This window comes from Callorhinchus milii, unplaced genomic scaffold (assembly GCF_018977255.1).
Source record: "Callorhinchus milii isolate IMCB2004 unplaced genomic scaffold, IMCB_Cmil_1.0 Scaffold2, whole genome shotgun sequence".
Taxonomy (NCBI): Eukaryota; Metazoa; Chordata; class Chondrichthyes; order Chimaeriformes; family Callorhinchidae; genus Callorhinchus; species Callorhinchus milii.
In genome coordinates, this window is record NW_024704743.1 from 45125328 (window position 1) to 45146816 (window position 21489).

The 21489-nt window shown below is 40.1% G+C and overlaps 1 protein-coding gene across 4 annotated transcripts in view; it reads left to right on the forward strand.

Moving 5' to 3' along the window:
- Positions 1–20743, forward strand: part of LOC103179947 (retinoic acid receptor beta) — a 142379-nt gene extending 121636 nt beyond the window's left edge. For 3 of the 4 annotated variants that reach the window (XM_007895493.2, XM_007895494.2, XM_007895497.2), the window contains 3 exons: positions 12848–13052; positions 18467–18625; positions 19214–20010. In XM_007895493.2, the coding sequence (XP_007893684.1) occupies positions 12848–13052; positions 18467–18625; positions 19214–19443 (594 nt within the window). In that variant the 3' untranslated portion in view covers positions 19444–20010. Of the gene's footprint in view, positions 1–12847; positions 13053–18466; positions 18626–19213 lie in introns of all 4 variants that reach the window. The other variant, XM_007895495.2, reaches the window with a different exon arrangement.
- The last annotated feature ends 746 nt before the right edge of the window (positions 20744–21489 follow it).

Below are 21489 nucleotides of genomic sequence, written 5' to 3' on the forward strand. Positions count from 1 at the left end.
GGTTGGAGTAGGATGCTCATTTGGAGAAAACCACCCTTGTAGAATTGATGGGCTGAATCGCCTATTTCTGGATTGTAATATTCCATGATTCCATTGACTCAAAGAATATTTAAGGTTCCTTTCAGTTTGCAATAATACTCCAAAAATTATTGAGGTCTAATCCTCAATAAGAGGAAGTCGCCCTACACATGGGATGTTTGCCTGTTGCCATGGACTTTAAAGACCCTATGGCAGTACGCAAAAAGAGAGGGAGTTTCTCATGGTCTCCTAACCAGCCGTTTTCCAGATAAATTTGGCCAATTTCCTCTAAGGCTGTTTGTGAAATATTTGCTGTGCCCAAATTGGTTGTTGCATTTGCCTACCAATACACAGTCACCACACTTTACAGTTAAATACTGTGAATCGCTTTGACACACTTTGATGATGTGATAAGGTGCTATATAAAATAAAAGGACTATTATTTTACAATTTTTTTGTGCTATCAAGATCATATTGTTAATGTTGGTGAATTGAACACTGTTTTACACTCAGTATCAACAACAATTGTAGCGTAGTTAGATGCACAGTAGCGCTCCTTTTCCTCTGCCCCAGCTTTGTGCAGTAATTCATAATCTCAGAAGAGCAACTCCTATTGTCATAGGGGGATATCCTTTTTCCATAAACCTCTCTGTCAGAGATTATATATTTACAGAGATCCCAGGCACTAATTTGAAAAAGAAAAGTGGGGTTCTCCCAGTGTCCTGGGCAACAATAAAAACAAATAAAAATATTTGTGCATTGAGTGACCACATTTATTTATGCCCACGTCTGGACAGTGAGACTGGCCTTCAGCCACCAGCACCTCTACTGCCCACTGAAAATGCTGTAGGGCTTTATCCGGCAGCATTCCTTTCAGGAAACAACGGGAGTTTACACCTAAATAAGAGATTGCATCTGCCAGAGAAATCCTTTGAGATGACTGTTTTAGACCCACCCATAAGACCAACAAATACAAACCATTCCAAACATCGCCACAAGCAGTTTTGATGACCTGATAATTGGTAAGATAATACAGCTCCAGGCTTGGTTTCACAAAATGCCTCTTGAGGTTTTTTTTTAATCTGAATCATAAATTTACTCTATAGATAACGTTTATTTGGCATATTGTGGTGACATTTTTTCTCCTCGAGGTGAGGGATGCTGGCACTGAGGAATGGGAAATGGCAGCTTTAACAATCCTTGCATTTGATGTAGAACCTAATCACGTCATTGAGTGGTTTTAAAGCGCATCTTAAGTTTTTAACTGTAAAGTGTGGTCACTGTGTATTTCTAGATGAACGCGGCAGCCAGTTTGTGCACAGCAAAATCCTACAAACAGCCAGGAAGTGAATGGCCAATTGTATCTGGGGAATGTTGGCCAGTTCATCGGGACAAATATCTTTCTATTTTTGAATAGTGCCATGTGATCTTTAACATCTATTGACCAGGCAAACAGGACTTCGGATTAACATCTCATCAGAAGGACAGCACCTCCAGCAATGCACCTGATAAGATGCCTTCCTCGTGTGTGCCCAACTTTTGACACTTTTTCCCTCAGCTTGTCGCTAACTTAAAGTGCCACTGGTGGAGGAATTTAAAGTTAAAAAATGAAAGTAGAGCTACGCTGGTATTCCCTGAACTGGTGCTGAATTGATTTGAGTGGTGGCAGGTTCAAGAGCACCACCGGCTGGTCTGAGGCTAGAGCAACAACCTGCATTTATAAAGCGCCGTTCACATAGAGTCAAGTGGCAAAGCACCTTGTAAAGATGGTGCCGGACACAAAGCACAGAGGGTGGGAGAGGGAGGTGTCCATGGTGAACGGCTTTGGGCAAGACCATTTTAACAAAGTAATGGGGTGTTAACCCCACAGCAGTTATCAACTGGACCATCTTCAAAAGTGATTGATCCCACATCATGATAATCATCACATCACACAGCACATTGTGAGTTTGTGGATACATCAGGCTGGGATTCAATTCATGGTAATGGACCTGATAGATTACCTCAGTTGTTGGTGCTAATGATATTTGTTTTTGAAGTAGGTAACATTTCTATTGTGCAACTCTAATGAGAAATCTCATTAGCAGCTGAAGGCTGCTAATGGCATGTATCTCTTTGATGATAAAACAAGGTGAATTGCGCCCACGAGACATTTGGACTCGCTTCTTTTAAGTGCATTAGACCCATCCTCTTTTAGAAGGTACCAACTGATACTTTTCCCCCACCAAATTTACAATGAATCACTATAGCTCCACCACCTGGAATCTCCCGATCCTCTTTTCCCATCAAATTGTTGCCAAATCTAGACTTGATGTCGCCAACAAGGTATTTTCCTTTAAATTAAAAGCTATGAACTTTAAATCACTTTTAAAGCAATACGCCATAGCTGCGTAACTACAGTAGTACTACTGAGCCAGGCTGACACCAAATGTTTAAGCGTTTAAGTTTAAATGTTTAAGCTCGAGCTGAACTTACTTTAAGTCTTTTGGTCCAAACAGCTAATTCCCTTCAGATCATCTGAAAAAGTACAACTGCTGACTCCTTAATTTCAATAGTTGCTGCTCAGTAATTCACCAAGGTTAAAATCCACACAAAAATAACACAAAAAATATCCACACAGTAGCTCAGTTCAATAAGTGCCAATAATGTATTGACTTAATTTGCTTCTGCGTGTTTGATTTATAAGTATTCCCATCCAATGAAAACTTTGCTATAGAAAATTCTGCTGTGTGGAATTTTGGCTACTGTGTATCTCGCTGTACTTTTCTGTTTCTTCTACAATTCCTCAATCCACTTGACTAAAGACAAATAGGCCGAACGCAATCAAAACTCCCTGCAGGTTAACATCGGGTCTTCACCGAGCAAACAAGCCATTAACTATCCACTTCATCAAACATATACAACTATAGGCTTTGCAGCTCCAATACAAATTAAAGAAGAACAACGGCAGCAGCTCACAGTAACAAGTAAACAGTGAAGCAATAGCAGAGGGTAGAGTGCTGCAGTGGCTCCTGCTTCACTGTGTGATGCCCAGAGATTACTATAAAATTAACTGAGCTAATGCAATCTAGTGACTCTCACCATTGAAATGAATTTGAATGAGTGGATTCTATTCCCACGTACTGTCCCTTTAGAATCCCTAGTTAGCCAGTGATAGCACTCTTTAAATCTATGTTAGCGTGGTGCAATCTTTTGTTCTGCACCAACGCCTAACATCCTGAAAATGTGGCGCTCTGGCATTGGTAATGAGGCGAGATTGAAGAGACGGCCTGTTCTGTGCAGAGGTTAAAATACATTTGCTGCGGAGCCCATTTTCTAAATGTTTTAAGCTGTAAAAATAGAACCAGGTTTCTGCTGAAACCCTTTGAGTTTTGAGTTGTAGAAAAGGACAGCGTCTCCCATTAACTCCTTACTAACACTAGATGTTTGACCAGCAGTCAGATATAGTTGAGCAGAGTTTCCGTTCATGCACATACCCATAGAGCTCTACCCCCTCTGACTTGAGAGCAGTGGACGGCACTGTTTCTCGGTCTTTTTGGCTGTGATCAAGTTTACCTTGATGAGCATTGGCCATGAGGTTATTCCTTGGATTGCATTACACTGGCATTTAGTGCAGTGAAACACATTCAAGTTTATTTTGCTATAGAACACATTGGAGTCCATCCTAGAATTGCCTAAAAAAGCATAATCTTTTTATCAGGTCTCTATAATTTTTCATTATAAAAACATAGTAAAAAGATGGCTATTTACTAGTGCAAAAAAAGAGCCCATTCTCTCTTTTTTTAATCAGGGTTAGCGCTGGGTATGGATCCTGAGGTAGATTGAGATATTCTGAGGCAGAATAGCACAGTGCCTAATGCAGTGTCCTAAGAATGTGCCTTGGACACACATGAACGCAACAGAACATTTATTTGTATTCCCATACCAACTATATAAGTATTTCTCTAAGGTTGACAAACCATCGCCAGTAAGAGCAGAATTATGGACTATTTTTAGACTATTGATGTATGTCTACTAGGAATTTAGTTTAGACTGCCTGAACTCATTTTACTTAGCTCTCTTATCCCATTTGGCTAGATTAGAGTTAAACACAGGCCCCAGTGGTGAAACCCACTGTGGCACCAAATCCGAATTGTGAAATTAGTTTTTAATCCTACATGATGATCGACACATTATACAGTGACCCTATTGAGTAAATACAGGTATTGCATTGTGTTATTTACAGTTGGATTAGTTGAAGAGGTAAATAAAGAGAGACGGTTTGATGCACTAACTAGTTGTTTAAGTATGAATTGCTATGGAAAAAAATGCATTTTGGACAAGCAATGAATTAACTGTACTGTTTATCTAAATCTTTAAGGATCCAAATCATGGTACTGTGAAAAATTGATCACTGCCCAAATCATGATTTGTATACATCTGACTCACCTTTAGATTTTTTAGTCCATTGCCATTTTGAAATTGTTTGTAAATACTTTATTGGTTAAACGGATTAAAGACAATCCAAATGATTTGTTATGAGGGCCCAGGTAATGTGAATACACAATAGATATACAAATCAGCCTGTTCCAACCAATTCACTGCAGATTGGAGGTATTACAGTATCACAAAGCCAGATCTAATTCCTTGAGATTTAATTTTAAAGGTCCAGGAATGACCTGATGTTCGAAGATTGCTGATGCTAAATACCATTACTGTCGCAATCATATCATTGACGCACATACAGCACGCTATATTACATCCACTCCTTATAAGCTGTGGTACAACATTGCTATGCTGTTGTTATTAAAGTAAAGAGAGGGGAGAGGAGACTTATTTGTATGTAGCACACTATCAACAACACATAAGCAAGTACCTGGCAGGGCAAATAACGCTGGCAGAGAGGCAGTTTCAAATTGTTTTTGTGCTAACTTTTTTGTTGTTGTACATATAATTCTATTTTTCTTGAGGAGTAATGATTTGAAAACCCTTAATGCTGGGAACGCGTGGAGTTGAATTCTTTCTTCTGCATGGCATACCAAATCAAACCCAAGGATTATTATTATTATTAAAACCCTACCCCAACACGCCCTCAGTAAACAATATACTCACAGATCCCATTTAACTGAACAACTTGTTAAACAATGTCATTTGGAGTCCTGTAGCTCAGTGTTTAGAGCACTCGCCTTGCAAGCGAGACACCTGAGTTCAATTCCAGGCAGGGCGAAACCTTGGGCAAGTTTCCTTACTCCACACGCCTAATAATCCCTTCAAAACAAAAAACAATAATAAATTGGTCATTTTCAATCCATTACTGTTTGTGGGACACTGCTGTGGGCAATTGGCTGCCATGTTTCGCCCACAAATATACGGTCAATTCACTTTACAGCATATTCTGTGAAGCGCTTTGAGACCTCCAGAAGTGAAAAGCACTATATCAAATGCAAGAATTATTATTATCATGCGAGTATTGCAGTTATTATTCTGCCTCGTAATAATAATAATATCCTTGCATTTGATATAGCGTCTTATCATGTCTTCGAGATATCTCAAAACGGTTCACAGAATATGCTGTAGAGTGAATTGACTGTATATTTTGTGGACAAAACGCAATAACCAATTGCGCACAGCAGTGTCCCATAAATAATTGTGGATTGAGTAACCAAATTATTATTTTATTGAATTTTTTTCGAAGGGATTATTACCCCTGGTAAAGTGATCCGCCTATCGACTAACAATCGGGCTCTTACTTACTGCTAGGTGAACATAGGGGTGTGGAGTAAGGAGACTTGCCCAACGTTTGCCCTGCCTGGGAATCGAACCCAGGACCTCTCGCTTGTGAGGTGAGTTCTCTAACCGTTACGGTACGACCTGTACAGAGAAACATGAGGGAAGGAGTTGATATTGAGAGAAAGGCCAGTGTATCTTCATGATAAGATATTATTTGATATCCAAATTTAGTGCAGACAAGTCAGTGAGTGACTGTTTGACTGTGGCTCTCCTTTGGCTCTCCTGTGGCTCTCAGGCTGAGAGACTAGGAATAAGTTGCTGCCTCCAGATCCAACATTTTGTCTTTGGGATTCCAAACTTGGGAAACTGGTGATTTGAATCTGTTCCTGGCTGCAAATATTCAAGATGAGGGCAATGCCCTGCAAATCATACTGGAGCAATACTGACCATCACTACACTTTACATTGAATCATGTAAAGCACTTTGAAACAGTCTCCTGATGAGAAAGCCTCTATATCAAATGCCAGGATTATTATAATTGGAGTGTGTCTCGCTGACCCACAGGAGGCCAAAGACAATTTTAATTATCTTAAAGGTCCAGCCTTGGCAGTGCTTTCCCTGGTTTCTTTTGACAACATTAAAAGCTTTGTAAGCTTCCTGCTTGGTCCATTTGATTAATGAAGCTGCTTCCAAATTTCTTACAATCTTTGCTCTAAAATTCTTTTCTGGAACGTGTGTTGGAATCCTGCACCGAATAGTGGTCGCCTGCAACTTGCATGGCCTTGGGGAATTCTGGTATCTCTGTGTTCATGAATGGTTCAAATCAGCTGAACTGTTAAGTGCCACATTTATTGCTTGTTTAAGTCCTAAACTGTGATCATTGTAGTTGTACAATCCTTGGGTACATTAGCTTACTGCTGGTGGGAAGTACAGTGGTGGAACCTACAACACTCTTGTCTGAATGGTGTGACCACTTCCCACCACATGAATGTTAAAGTAGCTTATATCTGCAAGAGGCAAAATCACCCCTGTTACTCTCAGAGCATCATTTAAAAGCACTTTGAAACACTTCTTTCAAACCACAGGTCTCTTACTGGTGAACGCTTCTTTATTTAAACTCTCTTTTATAACCACAGTACTTGAGCCTGTGCAGCTTTTTACAATCACATGTTAAAAGTTATCAATTGTCAGCAGTTACACATATACTACTGTACTGTATGTCTTTGTAAAACAGATGAATCATGCTCTGTTAGCAAACCTTTTATACAATCAACAGAGGTACAAACATAAGACAACACTATATAAAGAGCTATTCTGTGGTGTAAAAAAANTATAGAATAAATACCGTATTTGCAAAAATAGGGCAGTTCAGGATTAATGCTTCATAAGTGCAGTCGTTACACTCTAACAGATGAACAATTAACAAATGAGCACTGGCCACAATAAGATCGTGGGAACTTATGGACAGAGAAACTATTCACTTACAAGAAATGACCTTCAGTATAAGATAAAATATCTTCAAAACAAAATGCATGGGGAAACATTTTGTCTTTTCAAAATACTATGTATTATACCTTCCATTGTAGTCAGGTGCAAACCCTGGACTGTTAAGCGTCTTGGGACGTCCTTCCGATGTGAAAGGCCCTCTATAAATTTGTATTGTGTTGTATTGTGCAGTCATTCATCCATTGAGTCTCAATTTCTCTTCTACTTAGGTATAACTTTTAATCTTTGGATGATTCAAAAAGAAAAGGGAGTTTCTCTTGGTGTCTTGGCCAACAATCCCCCAGATAACCTTTAACATGGGATTTATAAAATCTTTTGTGTTCTCCTGCAAAATATACAGAAGTTATATTCTACAGTAAATCCCAAATTGCTTTGAAACATTCTCCTGATGTGAAAAGTATTATATCAAATGCAAGGATTATTATGCCCCTTAATAATCTTTAATAATAATAATCTTTGCATTTGATATAGCGCCTTATCATATCTTCGAGACGTCTCAAAGTGCTTCATGGAATATAATGTAAAGTGAATTGACTGTATATTTTGTGGGCGAAACACGGCAGACAATTGTGCACAGCAGCATCCCACAGACAGTCATGGATTGACTGGCCAATTTTTTTAAGGAATTATTACCTCTAGAAAAGCGATCCGCCAATCGACTAACAGCCAGGTTCCTACTTACTGCTGGGTAAACAGAGCCATGTGGAGTAAGGAAACTTGTCCACCATTTCGCCCTGCCGGGAATAGAACCCAGGTCTCTCGCTTGCGAGGCGAGTGCTCTAACCACTGAGCTACAGGACTCCAGGACTCCTTTCTGTTTGTGGAATGTTGTTAAAATGCCCAAACTATGATAATTTGCACTTTTTTTAAAACTCAAGTGCAGTTTAAACTCACACTCGAACATTGCTTCAGTCCATGTGAAATGGACTCTTTCAGCTGGGAAGTCATATTGGTCTATGTGTTATAGCGTTCTGTTCAGCCACTACCAATGCTCTGTGACTCCCTGATAGCAGCTTCACTTGTGGAAACAGATAAGTATACAGGACAACCTAGTTAAGCTTGAAATAATTTTTACAATGTGTTTCTGCTGACAGAAAGACACACCCTAGTTTTCCAGATAATTATGGGAACAGTATAAATCAAGAAAGAATGTGTGCTGGAGAATGGTGACCATGCTCTCATACAATTGCCAGAAGCTGTGATTAAAGCAAAAAATATCAATGTATTTAAGAGGAAACTTGCACATTCCATTCCAGAAACAGGGAAATTTCCCCTAATAGGTGGGATGCATGCAACTCCCAGTCTGGTTTGGATAATCGTGAGTGTGGGCATGGGTTTCCCAGGGTATTGGGCTCTCAGCTAACCAAAATAAAGAAATGTCTTTTAGCATTTCTAAATAGTCCTGATATTGGTTCATAATTAAGTTGATGCTTGTGTTTAATGAGGATGATGTTGGCCATGTATTAACAGAACTGAATTGTATACTCAACTCTACTTCAATGAAAGCTTGACATTAGCAGAGGTTTGCAGTAGTGCAGGTTGATTTTTGAAAAATGGTTTCCATTGGCACGATGGACAGAGTATTCCAGTACTCTGCCCAAGTGACCGTTCATATGTGAACCTTGGCAGATTATTGAACTAACCTCACCCAACTGCCACACAGCCACACTCCAGTAGAGCCTGCTGAAGAGAGACCAGGAGCAGGAGAAAAGGATGATTTTAACCTCTATCTAGCCTCCCCAGGTGAGGAAGCTTTGCTTGAATCAGGATTCAAACCATAGGAAGGAACATAGGAACAGGAGGAGGCCGTTCAGCCCTTTGAGCCTGTTCCACCATTTAATTAGATCATGGCTGATCTGCAACTCAACTAATCCTTTCAATTCTAATTTCTCGCTTTCTCCCCATATCCCTTAATATCCTGAACTACCAAAAATCTATCAACCTCACTCTTGAAGATGTGGATGGATCCAGCATCCACGGCATTTTGGGAGAGAAAATTCCAGATTTCTATCACCCAACAAGTTCCTGGTGTGTAAGCTACAGCTCTATCCACTATACCACTGGGACTGCCTCGCAGTATACAGTACTTCTTAAAAAGTTGCAATATGATGTATTAAAGTTAGATATCTGTGATTATTTAAGAAACATTTTTTCCCTCCAAAACAACAAAGGGCTTCCTTGACCCATCCTCACCCAAACTAGCTGAACTGTTTAAATAATATTTTGATTAGATTTTTTTTGGAACATTTTCAAGGACAGTTTCAGAATAACATGGAAGTTTCTGTTTCCTTCCACTACCCCACCCACCCATCCACCCCGGGTGGTCCCAGCTAACAGTAATCCTCAGGGTGCCGGAAGGTCTAGGGAAATTGCATTCTCTCTGGCCTGGCCACTTATTCTACACTTTAAATAAAACCAAATTGTAAACACTTTAGTTCTGCTCATCATGTCATCTTCTGCCATCCTTCCTCCCAAGTGCTGTGGGTACAGATTGTTCACAGGAGTTGCTGCTGCTTTCACTTTGTGAAACGCTCCAAGATGCCACCTCGTGTGAAGGGTGCTTTGTAAATGCAACTTGTTGTTGAAGGAAGTGATGTGAGTGACGGTGGATGTATGTGTCTGCACATAATGTGTAGGAAGTGATGACAGTAGTGACCTGACGATCCAGACTGCCATTTTGTGGTGTGGGTAGATGGCCAGTAGTAAGTGCCAGAAACCAGGTTTCCAAGCTTCTGGTGTAGCACAGGACCGGACAACCCAATAATCTGACTTTATTCACATTTCATTTTAACACAGGAATCTGGGTTTATGAAGCCAGATCGCTGTGTTATAACAGGATTGCTCTGTACGTAGAATCTAGAGTTCTGCAGCCTTTGCACATCATAATTAAATTCATAGCCCTTATGTGCACAATATTAGAAAGTTGGAGACAGTGATTCTGTTTGAGGTCCTGCAAATGCAATTTAATTCTAAAGACGATCAGAAAAGAAAGGAGTTTGTGGATTGTGGAGTCCTGCAAGTTTCCCCTCCCCGAGGCAGTGTTGTGCTGTGCCGTGCTCCATCTAGTGCTGTGACTGAGAGCTGCCAAAACATGCTCTGATGACAGAATGAGACCATTTATAATAATCCTTGCATTTGATAGAGCACCTTATTACATCATTCAAACCCTCATAGTGCTTCACAGGATTTCACTGTAAGGTTTAGTGCCTGTGTATTTGTAGGTGAACACAACAGTTAATTTGTCTACATCAATGTCCCACAAACAGCCATGAATGATAATTTTATTTGGGGGCTTCTTGGACAGGACACCCGGAGACAAGGATCTGAATGTGTGACCCTCTGGGTGGGATCAGCCCATCTGCTAATGGAGCCTTGGAGCTGCCAGGACAATAGATTTTTACTGTTAATGCTCATGCGCTGATTTTTTCCTCTAAACATTGAACTAATGTTATTGGTGCTAGTGGCTACATACTTTCTTACCTAAGAATCAGATCTCCCAGTGTGAATGGCGCTATATAATTGCAAGTTATTGTTGTACCTCTGCTAGTGACTTTCATTAACTTTCTCAGTTTTTTTTATTTCATTGCATTTTAAAAAAATGAATTACTCTCCAAACAAAAAACATTCTCCTGCAATATTTAATATAGCAACTTGACCATGAAGCAACAACATTTAGTCCCACTGAGGGTGATACTGAAGTGTAATCGTAATTAAAGTATTACACAGTGTGGCATTTCAGGTCAATGAGCTGCTTAATGGGAGCCACACTAATCCGGGGATTTCATCCTGGTTTGATGAGGAAATATTCTCATCTAGGTTAATTCTCTCTGCTTTGCTGCTGTACACAGTGTCAATGTTTCCTTGAAAAAANCGCTAAGCCTTAGGAGTTTAGAGCGGATATAAGTGTAAGAAAGCCTCAGTGCATAATGTTTCAGGCTGTAGTTGGTCTATATAGGTAATGTCTACTTTCTAAGCCTGTTATGTACAGAAAAGTAAAGCTGGAAGGCCTCACAATTGCCCTTTAATTACATGTTCCTGATGTTTAGGTAGTGCCTGGGGTATGTTGGGCGGGGAGGGGAGGGGGAGGAGGAGGGACTCTTTTTTGCCATCTGTTTTTAGGGTATTTAACTTTCTCAGGAGAGATTGATTTCAGTAATATGTGGTTGGTGCTGCCTTCCGCTCTGTGGCCCTGGGCTGCTGCCAATCAGAAAGGGACAAAGAGCAACAGCATGGGCACAGAAACCTCACATTATTTCAAGCAGGTTCCATTGCGGAGAAGAGTCACATACATTACCCACAGACAGCAGGAGGGAAAGCAATGATTGAAGAGATACTTTTCCTACCAGCCTCCTAACGTGAGCAAGTATCACCTTTGCTCAGAGCACGCCTGGTGCAGAGTAGGTACTCTTAAACTCCAGATTTCTGACAAATTCCCTTTAATGGGCTGCCCTGCATCCCAGCTTCAACTGATATTCCTGGGAAGTGTGTTGATTTAAAAACAATTCTTTGCACTGCTCAAAGCTAGCTGAAGAGAATTCTGTACACATTTTGATCTAGATTCATTTCTTAATTTTTCTAACTGTTTAACAGAAAAAGGAAACTTTTTTTAAAAAAACAGAAACATAGCAACACTAAAGCCTTGTACAAAGCATTTTGCCAGGGATGGTTTTCCAGCAAACCTTACTTAAACATTGGTTTATTTTGAATACTGCTTATGCATATCATTTTCTTAGGCAGTTTCCGCGTTCAGAAGGTTCATAAAAATGAAAGATGTCTGTGTGCTGCAAGCTACAAAGCAATTCAGTATTCTTAATACTATTGTTCTTTAAAAGAAATAGCCCAAGGGTTCAATTCTGCTAGGGCCTCCCTGTTTTTTCTCCAATTTCCCTGCTCTCAGCCTGACTAGTCTTGACATATACTGTATTGGAGTGATGGTCAGCAAACCGACCTTGGTTCAGTAATGAGTTCTTTTCAATCGGAACACACCAAATCTGGTGAGAGGAGTTCAGCAGAGGCCAGCTACTTGTTCACAGGGACGGAAGGAGAATAAGTGCATGGGCCCCACCTTAGGCTTCCAAACCAGAGCCGGCAGCTTTGCGGCTGGAGCTCTTAAACAAAATGCAGACTTTAATCATGAAACTTAACTACTTCACATTCCCACTTTTGCTCTTGAGGTGTATCATGCTTCCCAGTAGTAATTGCAATTCATCAAAAGACCTGGCCTTGTGAGCTCTATTGGCACTGCCTGGGTCTGGCAATTCTCAATTCTAATTGAGGTAAGACGTGTAGCATTACAGTGGTGTGATGCGAAGCTGGGAAAGAAATAACATCATGTTTTTGTTCCTTTTCAGTTTACACAATAACTTTTTGTATATCTGTATTAAGAAGTAGTCCCAAACTTCTCATTCTATGTACTCAGTTTCAGTAAACATATATCTTTTTGAGGAGTTTTTTGTTAGATGTTTATGTTAAAACAAATATGAATCTATAATAATAATCAACAACAAAAACTTGCATTTATATAGCGCCCTTCACGCGGGGTAGTGTCCCGGAGCACTTGCATTAATCTTGCATTAATCCTTCCATTAATTTAGTGTTTCTTTTATGCCAACAGATTCTCCGAATTTGTACCCGATACACTCCAGATCAGGACACAATGACCTTCTCCGATGGCCTTACTCTCAACAGGACTCAGATGCACAATGCAGGTTTTGGGCCACTCACTGACCTCGTCTTTACCTTTGCCAATCAACTCCTGCCACTCGAAATGGATGACACGGAGACTGGCCTTCTCAGTGCCATCTGCCTGATCTGTGGAGGTAGGTCTCTCTCAACTCCAGGAGAAAATTATATGTCTTATTAAATTCCTATTTCCCACCTTAATGTGGACTGCTTCACATCAAGTTCTGATATTTATAGGTATGCAAAAGGAACATCAGAGAGCTGAATTTCTAACTAGTCTAAGCCTGTATGACAATTTTGTGAAATATTAAACATTAAGATAGAATGATCATACGGAATAAAACTATGTGGGATTTCAGGGCTTTGAAGAGGAAATAGTAAGTTATCTTCTCCCGAACTTGCATTATCTATGAGGGGAATGTTTCCTTCTTGTTGGATCTCATGTCTGGTCCGATTGCTCCATATTTATTCCCCACAATTTATGATAATAATCCTTACATTTGATATAGTGCCTTATGTCATTGAGACATCTCAAAGTGCTTCACAGAATTTTACTGAGAAGCGTAGTGATTGTGTATTTATAGGCGAACACAGCAGCCAACTTGTGCATGTAAGTGTCCCACAAACAGCCATGAAGTGGACATTGCTGTTCACAAATTGGCTGCTGCCTTCAGGTGCAAACCCTTGACTGTTGCGCTATGGGGTGTCCTTCTGATGTGAAAGGCGCTATATAAATGTAATTTGTTATTGTTGAAATGAGAAGAGAGAAATTCCCTTCTCTTTTCAAATAATGCTGTAGGATCTTTAAACAAACACCTGAAGAGGCAAATGGGGTACCTCAGTTTAACATCTCCTCTGAAGGATAGCACCTGGCAAACAAAGCAATACAAATTACAATACAAAATTACATTTATATAGAGCCTTTCACATCAGGATGCAGCACTGCCCCAGCACTTCATTGGAGAGGCAGCCTAAACTGTGAGTTCAAGTCCCGATGTGGGACTTGAAGCTGCAAAATTCTGAAGTGGAGAGTGCTACCAGTAAGCCAGGCTGACACCTTTGAGACTGTCTTTTATCCTTTGCTGAAAAACATCTGCAGTGACTCCAAATGTTCATCGCAAGCATCTGAGATTATCTGGACTGGCTGAACCTTGGGCCTCAACAATAATAATAATAATAAACCTTGCATTTGATATAGCGTCTTATCACATCATCTAGACGTCTCAAAGAACTTCACAGAATATACCCAAAGTGAATTGATTGTATATTTTGTGGGCGAAACTGGATTAGAATGTCACTCAATCTACATACAGGACAGCCCCATTGTAACATGATCATTTGAGTCCAATCTCTCAGGCTCCATGTTGCTTTAAAATGTAGAAAATACCCAATGTCCAGATCATCAAGTCACCACTGACATCACATCCTGCACATGCACGCCTTTGGACTTCCAATTCCAGACACCATGGACAAGCAACAACCATGGCTTGTATAGCCAGATCAATCCCTGGGAGACACTACTTAATTACCTCAAAGGAGAACATATTCTCCCACATAGCAATAAATAACTCCTATCACCACCAGGGAAAATCACAAATTCTTGGATCAAGATATTTGTAAGAAGCATTCTGAGTAGCAATACCCAGGAGTTGGTACAATAGATTTGACCATGAAAAGGTGAAGGGTTTGAACTCACTAGGAATCGAACCCAGAAATTTCAGATCCCAGATTACCAGCCTGAGCTACCAATACAAATATCTTGATCCGAGATGTTGTGATTTTCCCTGGTGGTGATTTGAGTTATTTATTGGTATGTGGAAAATAATTAATGAAGAAGGAATGCAGATGTATGCTTCCTTGGGGGAATTTTATTTGAACATATACGTTAGGTTTAATGAATGGGTTAATCTATTCACTCAGCCTAGATCTACAATTAAGTTTCAATGCATCTCCCTAGGATAGTGCAGATAAATTTAAATTTGATCCTCTATCTTATTTCTATGCACTCAAAATGTCACATATCCATGAATGTAGTGTGGATGGAATCCACAAAGAGCAGATACAGTTTAATAGACGTTTTTTTNCCACTCTCCTTACAGCCTTGCTTGGTGCCAGAAACTGGGCTGGAATAGATTTCCTTCTGCAACCTTAACTCCTTTGGTGCTGTCACTCTTCTGCTGCCTCCAATTTCAGTGCTTCTTCCCCTTGTTTTAAATCCACCATTACATCCCTCATGAGCTCTAAAGCTTGATGGTTTATTGCAGACCGGTTCAATTATCAAAAGTGTAGTTGTGGTGAATGTTGACATTGTCTGTTACTTTATCATGTAACAGTGTATTGTGTGGATGGTGTGGCAGGTTGGCACTTTACCTCTGGTCAGAAGGTTTTGCATTCAAGCTCACATTATGGACTTTGATCTCAGTTAGGTTGACAGTGTAGAATTCGGTTAGCCTTCCTTCAGATGAGACATTAAAACAGAGTTCTGTCTGCCTGTACAGGCGAACATTGAAAAACCATGGCACAATTCACAAAGACAGTTTCTGCTTTTCTGCCCAATCCTGGTCAACAATCCTTCAGACAATCGATTATTCACTTCATGGTGCTTTTTGGATCAAGCTGTGTGCAAATTGGTTGCAGCATTTGCCAAGAAATACAAAGTCATTGCACTTAACAATAGCTACTGCAAAGGATTTTTATGTTGTAGGTGCTATATCAAATACAGGGATCGTTTATTGTTTGGTTTATGATGGGTTTAAGGCAAATCTGGATTCCAGCTGCTGAAACCACCTTCAGAAGGCAGTTTCAGGCAAACATTGATTTGTATCCCAGGTGGGTGTAAATCAGAAGCCAACCAAGATCGTTGTAACAAAACACAAAATACTGCAGATGCTGGAAATCTGAAACTAAAGCAGAAGTCGCTGGGAACACTCAGCAGGTCAGGCAGCATCTATAGAAAAAGGAAAGTGAGTCAACGTTTCGTGACCCAAAACTTTCCGACGAAGGGTCATGGACCCAAAATGTTGACTCATTTTCCTTTCTCCATAGATGCTGCCTGAACTGTTGAGTATTCCCGGAGACTTCTGTCTTTGTTCAAGCTCGTTGTAATGTTATTAAAGGAGAGATTGCACAGCTAACTTAAAAAACGTAAGAAAATAAATAACACCTGCTATCACACACATCTTGCGTCAGGCTGGCTCAGTTGGTAGCTTTTGCACCTCAGAGTCGGAAGGTTGTGGGTTTTAGTTCCGTGTCCTGAACTCATTTTGTCTAGTGTGGCTAACACTTCAGGGCAGTGCTAGGGACGTACTGCACTAAAACAGATCATTGATCTTGTGATTTCTCTCCCCCCCACCCTCTCCCCCACCCCCACACACTACCTTTTCCCTCTTATATTATCCATCAACTCGGATTGCTGGAAGATGAAATATTAATCAATAGAAGTGGGAGCATGTCTGTGTGATGTTGATGTGCCTGCATTTAAATATTTAAATGATAATAATCCTTGCATTCGATAAAGCACTTTTCATGTCTTCGAGACATCTCAAAGCGCTTCACAGAATACACTTTAAGTGAATTTACTGTATATTTGTGGGTGAAACGCGACAGCCAATTGCTAAATGAGCCAATAGAAATAATCCAAAACAGTAAAAAGAGAGGCTGTTCAAGTCTCAGTATAAATGTGATGAAGAGGTTGAACTGAATTCTGAAAGGTTAAACTAATGACCCAAGTTCAAATCACAGTCTTCGCTGACATTCAATTAAACCTCTCCAGTAAATGAGATTCCAGGATCTCCTGCTGGTCACCCACAGAACAGCACTGAAAACATCCATTTAGATATTAGTGGTGAACTGTTCCACTCTTCTGACTAAGGAGAGTGCGGATCAGTGGACTGACTAACTTGTGGAGAAAGAAAACACAGAGATTATTTTTAAGAAACAAAATAAAAGTTGCTCTTCCTCGCCTCCAGCCCTCCCAAACTGCACTGAATTGTGCTGTGATACTGCCACCTGCTGGCAGATATCTTTATATGCAAATATTAAAATGAGATAGTTTATAAAAATAATCCTTGAATTTGGTATAGCACCTTTCATGTCAGGAGGACGTCTCAAAGCGCTTCACAGGATTTACTGTGTATTTGTAGGTAAACGTGGCAGCCTAATTGTGCACAGCAATGTCACACAAACAGCCATGAAACAAATTACCAATTTTATTTGGGGGATTGTTGGCTAAGACATTGGGAGAAACTCCCTTCTCATTTTTAAGTGGATCTTTAATGTCTGCTTGAACAGGCACAGACAGGACCTCCGTTTAATATCCCATTCAAATGATAGTACCTCGAACATTGCAACACATCCCCAGAGTGCAATGGAGTGTCAGCCCAGACAATGTGAGTTCAAGTCCCGTTGTGGGGCTTGAACCCTCAACCTTCCGACTCAGAGGCGAATAGAGTGCTACCAACAGAGCCAGGCTAACACATAACTTGCATAGTTCTAGATAAACATGGGAGCTTTATAGTTTATCTGTAATTTCTGATGGTGTGCACTTCAATTGCTCAACTGAAGAGTTATTTACAAAATAGAATCCTTTAAATGTAGGTCAAAAATATAGAGGGGACTGAAATTCAATAGTCAGAGTTACTTGTAAAAAGATTCAGTGCAGACTACTGCAAGTATTCATAACTGTGTCGACCCCCTGTCTGTCCCCCTCCCCCCACAACAGTGAAATTAACAAGGTTACCTTGTTTTTTTTCTTCATGTGATTTTAGTTGTAGATATAAAAAGTACATAGTTTGAATTCCAAGTCTCGTGACTTGAGAGAGTGGATTATGTGACCAGACTGACAAGAGGCAAAGAGGCTGCTTCATAAGAGAGGTTCAATTGAAGCAATGCCCACAGCCTTGGCCTTGGTATTTGCTCTTCCCATTACCTCATGACTTCTGAAGTTTTAGTGTGAAAAGTCTTAGCTAATAAATAGGAAGGAAAAGGAGCAAAGGCAGGAAACCTGGGAAGAAAAAGAAGACAACACATAACATTCCTCTGACTCTCTCTACACGAGGGGTGAGATGCTTCCTCCCACAGTTAGAAATTCCTCTAACCTAGAGGCTGGAAGACATCCAAATAATCTAATCTTCATCCATTCGCCTCATGACTTCATATTAAATACTGTAAAGCACTTTGGCGTGATAAGGGGCTATAAAAATGCAAATTCTTCTTTTATAAGCCACATACAAATAAGACAAATCTGCTGAAAGAGTGGGGGAAAGGGTGTGCAGTTGCCTGGCAGTATTCCATTACAAGGCTATATTTAGGACAGGACACCAAGCTATAGATATGATCTTCATACCCCCACTCTCCAGGGCATAAGCTGCCAGTGGTGGTGAAATCTACATCCTCTGAAACGGCATGGATGGGAGAAAATCCCTCTCACTCTCCGAGAGGTGAAATGGTAAATTACATACTTGCATTTATATAGTGTCCTTCACACAGGGTAGCGTGCTTAACTGCATCTTTCTTACATCTTGAAGTTACGTTAAAATGATTTTTTTTGTAGACCGCCAGGATTTGGAGGACGCAGGGAAAGTGGACAAATTGCAGGAACCACTTCTGGAGGCTTTAAAAATTTATATCAGAAAGCGAAGACCCAACAAGCCCCACATGTTCCCAAAGATATTAATGAAGATTACAGACCTGCGGAGCATCAGTGCGAAAGGTACCCACTGGCCTGGCTGTGTCATTTATGTATTTTTTAAAAAATGTTTTCCTCCTACCTGTCGATTTCTTTGAGATAACGGTAAAACCTTTTATGAAAACACCTTGGGTATTAAGGATGGGAATCTGTGTTGAGATTGGAGATTGCAACAGAGAATATGTCTACATGTCAATCCCATTACATATCACAGGGTTTGGTTAGGCTAATTCATCTTACAGTTACCTAATTATGTAACCTAAATAATATAGTGATGGTTCCTGAGAATATGCAGGGAAATGGAATTAAACTAATAAACTGGTGGAATGGACTCAGTGCGTTGGATGCTCTCCTCCTACTCCAATGAAAACATCTTTGAATTGATTTTGGATTTGACTTTTCCAAGGATTGTTATTATTATTGAGCTGTTTAATGATCATGGCTTTCATATCCTGTTCCTGCACAGTGTGAGGGAACAGCCTATTAAAGCACGAGCCATTCAGAGTAACTGCTAGTGACAAGCAATGTATAAGGGATAAAGATAAAATAATGTTGAATCAAATCGTAACCAGTAGGATATCTCTCTCTCTCCATCTCCGTCTCCACATTCAGGTGCAGAACGTGTCATTACACTCAAGTTGGAGATCCCGGGATCAATGCCTCCCCTCATCCAAGAAATGCTGGAAAACTCAGAAGGACACGACCCCCTTGCACCAACAGCAAATACAAGCACAGAAACAAAGGGAGCCAGCAGTCGAGGACCAGAAGCAAGTCCCAGCCCCAGTCACTCCCCCAGCTCTGCAGCCAATGGACCAGTCAGCCAGCAACCAAATGCACAGTGAGGAATGACGCTGCAGCAATCACAAACATTCCCAAATTGTCATTTTCCTTTCCAGCCCTTCCCCTCATTTATGTTACAAAACACTAAGACCTAAAGGACCAAGATGATAGATGTATATTCAACGTAAACGGGGCTGAAACTCTTTGACCCTAACGGGCTTTTACAATTTTTGGGAGGCCAAGCCATCAAGTGTGTTATCAGATGCAGCCCTCCTGGATTGTACGCAGTCTGCTTAAAGATCAATGCCTGGTAGCGCCCATGATTGCATGCTGGAAAGAAGCTGTGGGACATGGCGTGGAGCTGTGATTATTAATTTAGTTTGTGGAGTTACTCCTTGGTGTATTCTGAATTTCTCTATGTTGGAGTTTCTGGTGCTTTTCATTGCCTTGCAAACCATGTCTAAGTACATACACCACATTATGGAACAGAGCCTAATTGCATAGGTCATGGTTGTAGAATGCTCTGGTTTAGATAAGATGGAACATTTGTTATTATTCTTACTGTTCACTGTTGTATTTTTCTGATTTTCTTATTAAGAAACAAAAAAAACACAAAAAAATTGGAATGTTATCATCCGTGCACCAGCATTTAGTTCTGTTAAATAAACAGGGATTCATTTCCACCTCCTTTTACAATAAAATAAATACAGTTTGATATTTTAATACCTTTCTTCCTAGCACTTTGTGCTGGTGCTGCGTTCATTTCACATTGGCGCAGTTAGCTTACACTACCATGTCGTTTGTATGAGTGTTTACAGTTCACAAGCACTTAAATTACAATTTTAAAAACAATTTCCAGAGTACAGTGAGTAAGTAGGAAGCTAATATTTTTGTGGTAGGATTTGCCCATTGCCTGTTGGTTTTGTACTAGCATACAAGGCTAGTAAAAAATGTTTTTTTTTTAATCCAGCTGTGCAAGTCCATTTCATGTTAAGCAACATATCAAGCAGTAAAGTGCTGTAATGATAGCCTCCAAGGCACAACACTTCTCAGTGTTATTTTGTTGTTTTGTTTGCTTGTACATGAGCCAGTAAGTCAGTTTCATCTGGTGGCCGACACACATATCTCTCTGCAGAAGCATGTATCTTGTAGATTTCTTGTTCTTGGGTACAGTGATTGAGGTTATTGGATCATTCTTGTAGTGTCTGCAGCACTAGTGGAATGTTGTTTTCTAGCAGTAGCTCTGCTCTGTACTCTTACTGGCTCTATTTGTACATTGAGATTGTTTAACAATGCTTTCTATGTTCATATACTGGTTACCTTTTCCATCAAGTTACCTGGCAAAAGAATAAAGTATATTTATTTTAAAAAAAATGTGCACTGGAGTCACTTATTCCTGTGCCGTCAGTGTTTGTGCCAGTACATTTCACAATCAACCTTAAGAGATTGGACTGGTTGATAGCGCGGAACCAGATTTACACACACTAGGTGATTCTAGTTAGCCACATATTTGATGAAGAAATGTGTTTCGACAAGTTGGTGCGATATACAGGGGTTTCCCTGCAGAGAATGTAGGTCACGTCACCAGTGTATCACCAGTAATGTTACCGCTTTTAGAGAGTACATTAGTTTTTTAATTCCCCACCATAGGTCGTTGTCTCGGTCAGTTGTGTGGCAGGGCCAGCCTCCACAATGTCAGACATTGGCTCCAGTCAGTCGCCTGTAAGTACAGTGAAATAAATACTAGTTTCATTTACAGTCAAATCTTATCAAAAGTATAATTTTGAAAAGTGACAGAGAACACAGTTGCTGTACACTGCATAATTCAACTTTCAGAACATCTCCCCAAAAGATTTCAAACTCACAGTTCTTTACAATTAAAATTCTTTGGTTAGTTTCTTTCATTTGGGATATTTCTGCTTCCTCTTCCTATAGGATAGGACAGTCACCAGAATTGTTGTGGTCCAGCGCCTCTGCAAATGAAAACAATTCACCACTTGTTTTAGTCATAAATTCACCAAAATGTGGGCTCTGTTCCATTATATAATCCACAAAATAGTTAATTGACACATAAAAATACACACTGTCACACCACTTTACAGTATGTC